This window comes from Denticeps clupeoides, chromosome 4 (assembly GCF_900700375.1).
Source record: "Denticeps clupeoides chromosome 4, fDenClu1.1, whole genome shotgun sequence".
Lineage (NCBI taxonomy): Eukaryota > Metazoa > Chordata > Actinopteri > Clupeiformes > Denticipitidae > Denticeps > Denticeps clupeoides.
In genome coordinates this window covers 15,989,966-16,002,002 of record NC_041710.1, presented here as the reverse complement: position 1 = coordinate 16,002,002, position 12,037 = coordinate 15,989,966, and the positions used below count along the sequence as shown (strand labels likewise).

The window sequence follows — 12,037 nt, the reverse complement described above, 5'->3', positions numbered from 1 at the left end:
TTTAAATACATGTATATCACAGAAAGGACACATTTGACAAACTTTTTAATATTTTATTTACATAATAACCAAGATTATAAGGCAATACGGTGTTTCATATTATCATATGGATATTGTTACAATCAATAAATCTGTGCATTTTTTCAATGTTGCACAATGAATATTGTAGCTGCTAAGGACCATAAATTAGAAAAGCAAAATGTAAAGACAAAAGTCTTTGGTTATTCTCTGTGAATATTGAAAAAAAGACCAATATCACAATACACATACACAGACACAAATATATTCATTTGTGCATGATAAGTTACGTCAAAGCTTTAATTCTTTTTTTATTTTTAATTCAAAGTTTTAATTTACAAGAAATAGTCTTTCACAATATAATACACAAAACAGCAAAATAAATATAAATAACCTAATAAATACAAATAATAGTACACATACAAAGAATTTTTTAAGTTGCAAATGTTTTCTTGTTTGTTTTATACAAAAGTTTTGTGATATATATACATGTATATGTATATATACATATATGTAATGTGTGGTAAAAACTATTTTAAAAAGACAGAATATCCAACCTAAGAATAGACGTGTTTAGAATGCACTTTTAATTGGGAAAAAGGAATCAAGAGGAAAATAAGGAAAAATAAAATTAAAAAAAGAAAATCTGCTGTTGGTAGCATTGGAGTAAATAAAAAAAACCCCTAAGCATAAACAAATATTTTATAACTATGGGAATGAAAAAAAAAAAAAAAAACATTAAAAAAACGACAGCTACGGTTGACTTTTTTCAGTGTATAAAGACTACCCATATCCAGTTCTAACTGAATGAACTGGATTCAATGTTAAAAACAATTAAAAAGGCAAATTTCAAGCAGATCTACTGTGCATTATAAAATGTATTTACATGGAAATTGGTGGGTAGGTTATCTGAATTCACTAAAAGTGCTGTTGCTACAGGTGTACCATGCATCTGTTGAAATAATGCCAAAAGTAACATGTCTACAGGTTTTTTTTGTTTACATTTCATTAAATGCAACTATTTGCATCTTTCACTTTGCATCTTTATTACACTAGTGAACAGTCACACACTTGTCTTACAAGTTTAGTGTAGTTATAAATAAAAGATCATTCTTTGAGTGTTAACAGGCCACAACTTTTAAAAAACGTGTGAAAACCAATTTCTTCTTCATAATTTTGTGTGAAGCATGGCTTCATATCTAATCAAAATGAACCCACTAAAATGAATCCCTTGATACATCAGTCATTTCAATCTTGTATGCACAGACAAATTCTCTACCACCGCTCATCTTCCCAGCCAATCTATAGAGCTCTGGTTACTTGTTAAAAGCCTTTTACTGTAGTCTGAACTCCGCTTACATGCAATACCACAATTATCAAGAGGACCACATTCAGGGCAGCAAAGAAATGCTGCACCAGCATCACTGATTCCCAGCAGAACAAACTGATCTGAAAGTGGACACCTTGGCATAGACAAAACACTGTCTGGAGGTTTTCAAAGCCTCTGTGCTTTCAGTGGATACCAAGCCACTTTTCACTCCTGAGTACTAGGAGTCTGGCCCAAACTGAGGCGATGCCATGGTCAAGTTTTTTGGTCAAATACAAGCAAAACAGAGCTTTATGCAAAAATCCATAAGCCCACCCAGCCTGATGCTCACATGGATTGGATGTCTTCCAATGTCTTCTACTTATGGTCTGATAGCAATTATATACTAATTATTAATAGCATTTATTAATATTATATTTAAATTTTATCATTAACCCAGCCACTGAAGTCAATGGTGATGGTTGCATCAAGAAGGCAATCTTGCATTAAAACTTTTGCCACATCTTTGTGCAGCCAACCAGGTAGACTGTTTAGCTGTGGTGAGCCCAAATGGGAGCAGCTGAAGGGAGAGAATATTAAAATGTGTTTGTATTTAGTGCTTATACTGAATGGCATATTGCAGAAAATAAAATTTTATCTCAGTGTTGTGATTATATGATGATAATATTATATTGTGTGAAACCTAATCACCTATTTTTTGTCTCAATTTTTTTATCCCTGAAATGAGACACCAACTTCTATGTAAATGTATTAATTTACATCAGCCCTTCCCAGATTTATTATGTATTTGCAGCAGAAAAGGAAAATGAATTTAGCATGCAGATAGTCTAGGGCTGGTTATATAATGGATTGTTGTGTGACTGTACAGTAGATACTGTACTATAGACATTATTTGTAAGAGCCAGTAGAACTGTACAAGACAACGAGTACTAGATGAAGATCAGTGTACAGCTAAACAAAACCATGGTTGTGGCCTTGTTATTATTATTATTACATTATCAGTTCAGCTGTGACTTGAGAAATTGTGAATGGGTTCAGTAAAGAGCCACAAAACAGTCTGAAAGAACTGACGTTGCCATGTTGGTAACAAAACAAGAAAATAAATAACATGGTACTTCACCTGATTGGGCAGAGGGGTGGAAGGCAGGGAGAGGGACATAAATGCACACCGAAAAGCGTATCATTCAGAAAAAAAATCGCTTTGCTGGAGATGATCAAATAATGATCTAGCAATGCTGTGGAACATTGTACACATCTCACAAGAGCAGCATGATACTAGAGGTCAGATTTGTTTATTTAACAATTAAGATCCAGCACTGCACTGCCTGACAACGTCCCACTCCCGAGTCCTGCTTTCCTAACCATGTCCCGTCAGCAGTTTTCATTCAAAACCACATGGAGGACATTACAGACCTCGCCTGGAAACCGCACTGCACTGGCGGTGCGTCCCACTGTCACACTTGATGTGTCCATGTGCGACTCAAACAACAGCAGGGCGATCCAGAGGTCACAATGCAGTGGTCTGCTTGATGCTGTGGAAGCTGATGCGGGTTGGTGAGGTGGGGATAGACATGGCCCGGGCCACTCGCACACGAAGGGCGTGGTTGTCCTGCCACCGGTGCCACCGCTTCCTGGCAGCCGAACGCACCTGGAATTCAGTGAAAGTCACATGGGTCAGGTGTGTTCTGTTTTTACACAAACAGTAATACAGAGTTAAACCGGCTTTAGTCCAGGCAATCAGAAACAAAAATCACAATCTGATGAAAACGTGAACATGAAAAAGGCCAACAAACCAAATCCCACTCCACAAACAAAAATAAATATAAAATCATAGGGCAAAAATACATTACAGATAATACATAAATAACAAAAATACAAATACAAATTGGTGCACAACATTTAACATATACCCTGTATATACACTGTGGTCACTCGGAACAATCTAATTACAAAAGCCTTAATCAAAACACAATTGTCATCTCTTGCGAGGGGTTCCCTAAAGAAACAATGAAACAAAAGGTACATTATTCTTACACTCATGGTGGCCTGGTGTGCAGATGAACAAATGAAAGGTGTATTAACTCCAGTGTCAGCTCAGTGAGGTATCTGACTGCTATACTCATAATGAGCCATCATTAAGTAAATAAGAGCTGAAAATCTCCTTCAGTGAAGCATTGCCCTTAGGCCCTAGAGGTACCCCCTTGACCTGGATCCAGATCTGGATCCTTTGTAACCTTAACACGGCAAGACAAATCAGCCTCATGCATAATCGTTTTCTGGGCTTTAAAAATAAGCCACATTTTGCAACCTCTGTAGCCTCTGCACACAATGCCATTCAGCAGATGCTTTCCAGTCCAGTAATCATCAGAAACCACCAAAACACAAATGAAACCACTTAAAGTATTACCCTTTATATATTTACCATTTTCCTCAGATAATTAAGCCAGGGTGCTTACACCTCGCTCCATCCATGATTGTGTTTGAGTATGAATGCCTGTCTGTGGCTTGGTGTAAATACCTTCTCAGATAAGAATGGGCTTCCCTAACAGCAGCAAGCTAAGTGGGTGTGTGGGTTTTATGGGCTTCTGGCCCCATGTATCAACACAGCTGCTCTGCAGCGGAAGTCAGGCATGAAATGATGCTCACTGTTGACTCACCTCTCCATTAAGAAAGCAGTAAAACACAGACACAAAGAAGCCCTAAAAGAAAAAAAAAAGCATTTAATCCACACATACAAACAAACAACCAATCTCTCATTAATAGTCGCACAAAAACAAGCACTAGTAACATCCTAACAATTAAATCAAAGATGCAGGATAACTATTACAGCTCCATACTGGACCTGGGTATCAGTCTAATTTGTCCAAAAGAGCTGCCGTTTTAAATACAGGTTTTTGTGTTGCTTCAAAATGGTGTGTGTCATTAGGCTACAGTTACATTGGTCATAACTTTTTATACCTTTTTATTGTTATAATTTTTCTTGAGAGAGCAGCAGTCTCAGGCACAAGGATGTGTGGAGTATTGTGATTATGGTGCATGGGGAATGTCACATTTACAGAAATAAACTGATACATGCAGGAAAGGATTAAGTTAAGTCCTGGACAGGATCAATTGACCACCCACACACCCAGAAGACAAACTGTTATGATATTCAAGTTCTGTTCACCTAATTATTCCTGAATAAGTCCTGATCACTCACAGATGCCACTCATTAGGCGTGGGCGATCAGGACTCTTCAAAAGAGAACCAGCAAGCCACACCAGTATTGCCTAAAGACTGATTCCTTAGGTTTATGTTTTGGAGTTCCCTGGCCCACAAACCATGTTTTTTTGTTTGTATTTTGTTTCAGTTTTTATTTAATTCTGTTTGCCCCAATGTCGAGCATCTGTGCCTCCTTCTCCAGCCAGCATGGCATTGGTTTAAATCCCACCTACTACCATTGTGTCCCTGAGCAAGACACTTGACCCTGTGGGCATCTAATAAATGCTGTAAATGACAGATAAATGACATTTGGGGGTTAGTGGTGGCCTAACTGATAAGGAAACAGACGCATAATTTAAGGTTGCCTTTTCGAATCCCAAACCGCCAAGTTGCCACTGAGGGCCCACTGAGGGGCCACTAAAAGCAGAGGACACATTTCGTTGTGGGCACTAGGTGATATGCTGTGGTGTGTCACATGTGATCACTTTTTACATTTAAATTTCCATTTATCTGTTTATTTGTCTAAAAAATTCTTTTAAGCACATGCCAGAATTGTCAGGATCAGTGAGGTAACCTGACCTAGCCATAACAATTTAGTTGAACAGCTTCAATAACCTAGCTTCAATAAGCACTTGAGCTCTAAGATCTGAAGCGGTAAATTTCGCCACAAGGGAGCTTTTTTTCTCTTGGTTTATAAAGAGCATTTTACTTTTATACATTTCAGCAGTGCTCAAAGCTCAGAGAAAGCCTCAAGAAAACAAATCCTGATGATACAAGGCCATAAATAATTGGCAGGTTTCGAAATTGAGGTGACTTCTCTGATCTTGGCTTGGGGGGATTTCAGCAAACAATCTAAAGTTGTCACCCAAAAAGTATTCTCCGCACCCTGCCATTAAAAACAGTCTCTGTTCAGACAACAATGAGGTCAAACAAATACTATCTACATCTGATTGGTATGGTGTATATTGAAAAAAAAAACAGGGTCAAATATTGCATAAAGTGGTCGGTGTGAATAATAAACATGCTGTTCATTCGCTCGGATTAAGGCCAGAACTCTGTTCTCGTTTTTTTTTAAAGACACTACAATGATCTTAAAAAGATGCATGACATACAACATCACAGCCAGTATACCAAGCTTCAAGGTACTTTAAGTTTGTTTGGTTGTATAATTCAACCATTACATTACATTAACATTTGTGGTCTGTGGCCGACTCCCTCATCCAGAATGACTTACAATGTGCTTTCATGTTACCATCAATGAAGTATCAGTTCTGGTTTACTAGGACCCCAACTATGAATTTAATGCAGTCTGTTGTAGTTATTGTAAACTAGTTAATCTAAGTATTCTCTAAAGTCGTTTGAAAATACTTAGTGACTGTGCTGAATTTCCCATAGAGGAAATTCTTAAGATAAGATAAGATCAACCTTTATTAGTCCCACTAGTGGGAAATTGCAATTGTCATGGCAGAAAGTGGATAGAAGCAGAAGGTAATAGCAGCAAAAAAATTAAGATAAATATGTATCTGTATATATCTACAAATTTACAATTTAAAAACAATTTACAATTTAACAAAATGTACCAAAGTGTGTTTGTTTGTCGGAGTGTGTGGTCAGCTGTGAGGTCTTTGTTATAGAGTCTGACAGCGGTTGGAAGAAAAGACCTTCTGAACCTCTCCTTCCCACATCGTGGGTGCAGTAGCCTGCCACTGAAGGAGCTGCTCAGTGCGGTCAGAGTTTCCTGTATTCCACCACATTTTACCTTCAGCGATGGAGGGACCAGGTGAGCTGTTCTGGAGGTTTGGGGAAAGTGAGGTTCAGTGCGAGGTATAATAATGGCTGTGAGGTAGGATGGTGCTACACAATATTTGGCTTAATAGGCAAGTATCAGTATTTTGAGGAGTGTAGCAGTGGGGTTCTGTAAAAAGTATTTCAAAGGAGTCTAAGACACACACATGCAAACACATTCACAAAAAAATAAAAAATACTCGTCTAGCACTTAACAATTCCCTAGCATGTTCTATTGCATAACATTTATGCCAAGGACATAATGGAATGGTGAGGGTTGACACATTTAAAGTGCAATAAAAACCTGTTGTGCTATTTGACTAATCCCAGACCACAATAATATCACAGGATAGAATGCTGTCTACACACTCGTTCCCTCAGGAAAATCTGTTAAAATTAGGACAGCACAAGTAGGCGATATAAAACCTACAGGCCATAAAAATGATGGCCTAATTCACTAAGTTCCCAAATAAGGTGTACTAAATTGTGTGTGCTTTCCAAAACATGTCCACTTAGTGGGTCAACAATGATTAATTGTACTAATGATAATGATAAATAACAGTACTTCCATGAGCATTTGCGTGTACTAGTGAGTCCCGTCATGGAGATGCAGACTGACCACTAAAGGGAGAGTAAGGTGGGTGATGTTTTGGGGTAAGCTAAAGCTGTGGTTTCCCCAGGGCATGATAAACACTAGAAGTCTTTAGACAAACATATTGTATTGGACTCTAATAGACAATTTTGCTGGTCACTTGATGCACATGACTCATGATTTAAAAATCATGTGGCTAACTTCTGTCTATGCCAACACTTTGTGTTAAATAAACCACAGCCATGTTCCAAATGTACTGTGTCCTTTAAAAAAAAAAAAAAAAAAGAACCGGATGCCCAAACCAAACCAAACTGGTGAGGTGGACATGCTCTCACTGCAATTTAAATTCATTGCAAATTATCTTGCATGCAAGTATCTTATGCACACAAAATACAAGTGAATTTATGGGTCGCAAAGTTGCATTTTTTTCTCAATGTTCTTCTTTTTTTGTTCATCTCCTGGGAACAATGACAGCAGCCATCTCTGAGTGGCATACAATATGGGTCCAGTATAAACTAAGAATCCAGGTACAGGCAGTGGAACAGAATGATGTCTGTAATCAGACTTGATTACACTGATATGTGGCTCTCTGAGGTTCCAAGAAATAATCCCACTGCACTTGCTTTACACATGGATAGGGTACTCACCTAGTAGCTTGTGGTGTTTAAAATATAAAATGTCATTCAATACATTACATAAAATACAATTATTCTAGATTGTCCTTAATGATTTAGCACAACTGATTGTGTAACTGAATATCATTGTATATGCATTTTTCATCCCTTTAAATATTGATATATTGCCATCATTACGGATTAACTATTAACGTGTAAAGAAAATAAACAGGTCATGTGTGAAGTATAATGCATTGCAGTAGGTATTTATGGACTGGGGAACATTTTAAGAAATTTGATCCTGGTTACACTGCACTGGTTTCCTTTTTTTTGGAATCCTGACCTTAAGAATTTTAACCATTTTTTTACCTATCAGTTCAGAGAGGTACTAGCTGGGCACTGAGCTTATTTGAACATATTTGAAGTGTATGAGATATTTGAAGAGACACAGACTTATATTCCATTTCATATTAATATCCATATTCCTTATGAAATTATGGCTGTTTTACTACATATAATATAATCCACATAAATATATATACAATTCAAATGAAATATCAATAGAACAAGATCCTCTAGTCACAAATTTAGTCATCATTAGAAAATGTTGGTTTCACAAAAATAAAGTGATGAGACAGGAACAGATACTGTCCTCTGGTAATTTGGGGCATGCTGTTTTTTTATGTTTAATAGTTTCCAAAGGCCAAACCTGCATTGAGGATGTGACTTTTGTCACTCTATTGGTTGGCAGGTTGGTACATCTGATGCAATGATCTGATGTGCTTGCTCATGTGTCTGTGGGTGTGTCATATGGAGAGGGGGGCAAGCACTGTGTAGGTGATTTAAACTCATTATTACGCTGCAGGTTTGGGTGGCAGCTGCTTTATACTGTAAGTTCACGTTGACCCGAATCCCACACATGCTCCCACACGCAGAGTGGTAATGGTCGTGGTAATGTGCCATGTGCCCACTGAGACTTTTCACTTGCCATGAAAATACTGACAGTGAGTGTGTCCCACCCACATTCACTGCACTAATGAAGAAAATGAGCATGAAGCCTCGTGCAGGAAGAAAAAGTAAAAGTACAGTAACCCTAAACCTAAACACACTTACACACTTACATACAGGCACAGGCTGAAACACATTTCTATATGATAGAATAACATAAAAAAATATAATTATACGTTATTATACACTTACTATGCATGCTTTTTATACATATGAGGCCCATTAACTTAACAAGGCACACCTGTTAATTTATATATAATGGAATATAAATAAATATTATATTATGTTTCTTTCTTTATTTTCTACATTGTATATGAATACTAACAGAACTCCAAACTATGAAGGAACATCGCACCTCGAAAGTGGAGGGCACCCTTCCTCCCCACGATGCCACCCTGGGCAATGGCCCGTGTCAAAAAAAACGCCACTGTTTCAGGCTTCTGTTGGTTTTCTGTGTAATATATGACGACATTTTACAATTTCAATCCCATTAGCCGTGTCGACGAGGGAGACTTACACAGTGATTTCATCCGTCATGTCACTTTTTATTGTTTAGTTCTTCCACACTGAGAACTACATTAGGTGTTGAGAGAACCACAAATTGATTTTGCTGGTACAACCACAAATAAAGTTGTGACAGAAAATACAAAATGTCTGGACCATAAAATGTCAGTTCCGGTTAACAACTGGTCACAAAACACAATACACACAAATCTTTTGTACAATACAAATGAAGGTAATGATAGATGAGAGCACATAATCCCCAACCCTACTTGAGATGATGCTCTCATTATCTCAAGTAGGGTATTTCTCAATTTCCATGTCCTCTGTCGTGTAGTAAATTAGGAATTTCCACTGAGTGCTTCTTGGATAAAATGGATTTGTTTGGACATCTGCCTGATAAATGGATTTTTTGTGCAATGGCCCCTTGGTTAGCTCCATTAATTTTTGTACAGCCATACTCTTTATTATGCATGCCATTTAGCAGTTTTTGTAGGTACATGCTTTCCTGTGTGATGCTACTGTTGGACATTTCTTTGACTTCCAGGAAATTGCAGGGCCTTGTTCTGATAGGCTAAAACAATATCCTGAAGTGCTATGTCTATATCAGGGTAGATTGAGGTTTGCACACTGACATTCCAAACCTTTGGTATAGGTTTTGGAGATGCCGCACACTGCCCTGTAACAATAATCAACAGTTGTGTGGGTTACATCCTGCCTTTCAAAGTCTGTAATATAATCCCCCAAGTAGTTTGTAACTTTCTTTTCTTCTGTTGGGTAGTCAAGGTGTTGGTATTCGGCTGTTATGCTGTCTCTGCTCTCACTTATGTCTGTGTTTCCAGTGGTATCTTCCTCTTCATTCTCGGTATGGAACTCTCTTTCAGTACTGTCTTCTCCATGTGACCATCAGCTGACTTTTTATATCTGGCTTTACAGCTTTACCTCCGGATTTCTGTACCACATTCATCAGTCTGTGTTTGTTGACCAACTCTGTCTTTTTGAATAAATTTTGTCTGTGCTTTGACATCTTTTCTGTGTTATAGACCAGGTGTGTTGTAATTTTTCTACTGTAACCTACAAATATTCCCTCTTCTGGGTTCCAGTTTCATTTTGTTCATGCTTGTATGCATAGCAATCTTACCACAAAATCCCCATTTTTTTTTCTAGGATAGGAGCTTCAGTTTGGATGGCATATGGTCATAGTGCTTTTCTAATATCTTCTCTAATTACATGCACTGCCCCATCTGAAGAAGGGACCTCCACTGCCTCTCGGCTGTGGCATTTTGATGAGGTGAGTATGGAGATGTGGTCTCATGCCTTTATAAATGTGACTGGAATGCATTACATGTGTATTCTGTCCCATTATCTGATCTGATGCACTTGACACTAACTGCCAGGAACGTCTGTGGTGTCACTTTTTGTCTTAAGGAAGTATACTGACACTGCCCAATCTGTGAATGAGAGAGCATATCTATGCTCCTTTCAACTGGTTGGTTCAATAGAACCTGCCAGGTCAGTAAGGACCAGTTGCAGATGTGTAGCTGTTTTTGCATCAGCGTTCCTATTTCTGCAGTTTGTGGATTTTCCTTCGGTGCTACATTCTATCTTTGTGTTTCCTGTGACCTTCATTCCTTCTACTACATTTTGTCATTTTAACACATCAATATTGCAGTGTCCCCATATTTCATGCCATGTCTTGCCATAACAAGCTAAGTTTTCCTTGTCACTGGACATGAATCCTTAACTGATTCATCAGCGCACCAATGCTTGTTGTTTACCATCCTCAAGTACTATAGGCTCTCATGCTCCTCCATCTGGAAGATTTCCCCATCTTTGTTAATGAACTCACTTGTCCTTGAAGAACACTTTGGCCCCATCAGCAGTGAGCATGTCCTGAGGATAGGGTGGTAACATGCCTTCCATGTGTGTCCTGCAGCACCCCCTCATTTTAATGCCACGTTGTTCATCTTAGTGAGCTTGATTTTTCTCTTTTTGCTTTTTCCTCCTGCATGTTTCATCGCTGAGTGGAGCTTCTGTGATACCTGCACCAATTTTGGTGGTCCCTTTTATCGGCAGTCCCTTGCACAATGTCCCTGGTTTCCACGGCCGTAGCATGTTGATATGATGATATGTCCATCTTCATTATGTTGACTTGCTTCTCTTTAACATCAAATTTCTCTGTTTCCTCGTAACTTTGTAGGTTAATCTTAAATTTTAAAAAATGTTAATTCCTCAGTGCTCTATGTAGCATGAACGATGAAAGGCTTGTATGATTCTGGATGGCCCAGGATATTATTGCTCTTTTTGTCGTTGGATCAACTCTGCATTGCAATCCGCATTCATTACTTCGTCAGGTTCGTTTGTGGGGAACCCGAGGCACTTTACCTCCCAAAGTTCATAGTTGTTTTAGCCATGTCGATGAGGAAGGGTTACACTGTCACTTTTTATAGTTTGATTCTTCAATACCGAAAAGTACATAAGTTGTTGTCTGCATGTCAGCATGCTAACATCAAAAATACTAACGCAGCATGGCCACAGTGTGTCAGCGTGACGTTTGGAGCATGTTAAAAAATGAGAATGTTAGCATGCTTATGGTAGCATTCTAACATCAAAAATGCTAACAGGGCATGGCGATGAAATGTCACGTTACATTTGGTGACGTTTGGGACATGTTTAAAAATGAACATGTTAGCATGCTAATGCTAGCATAAACATTATCACGTTCTCTACCCCTAGATGGGAACATGACGAGATATATTGTTTATTTTGATATATATTTCGACCATATCGACCAGCCCTACTGGTTCATGGATACCAGAGTGATGTGTATGTGTGCGTGTGTGTGTATGTGTGTGTATGTGTGTGTGTGCACCACTATAATGTGTCAACATGCCTCCACAGCCCTCCTCTTAATTAAATTGTCGTTGTTGTTGCTTAATTCAGTGCTCATTTTTGGTGCTTGTCAAGTTGCTCATAATAAAATAATCTATT

At 38.2% G+C, this 12,037-nt stretch overlaps 1 protein-coding gene across 6 annotated transcripts in view; it reads right to left on the bottom strand.

Moving 5' to 3' along the window:
• Positions 1-747: 747 nt before the first annotated feature.
• LOC114788298 (corticotropin-releasing factor receptor 2) overlaps positions 748-12,037 on the bottom strand; it is a 55,060-nt gene continuing 43,770 nt past the window's right edge. For 4 of the 6 annotated variants that reach the window (XM_028976727.1, XM_028976728.1, XM_028976732.1 and 1 more), the window contains 2 exons: positions 4,003-4,044; positions 2,717-2,993 (listed from right to left, as the gene is read on the bottom strand). In XM_028976727.1, coding sequence (XP_028832560.1) covers positions 2,853-2,993; positions 4,003-4,044 — 183 coding nt within the window. In that variant the 3' untranslated portion in view covers positions 2,717-2,852. Of the gene's footprint in view, positions 3,342-4,002; positions 4,045-12,037 lie in introns of all 6 variants that reach the window. The other 2 variants (XM_028976730.1, XM_028976729.1) reach the window with 2 other exon arrangements.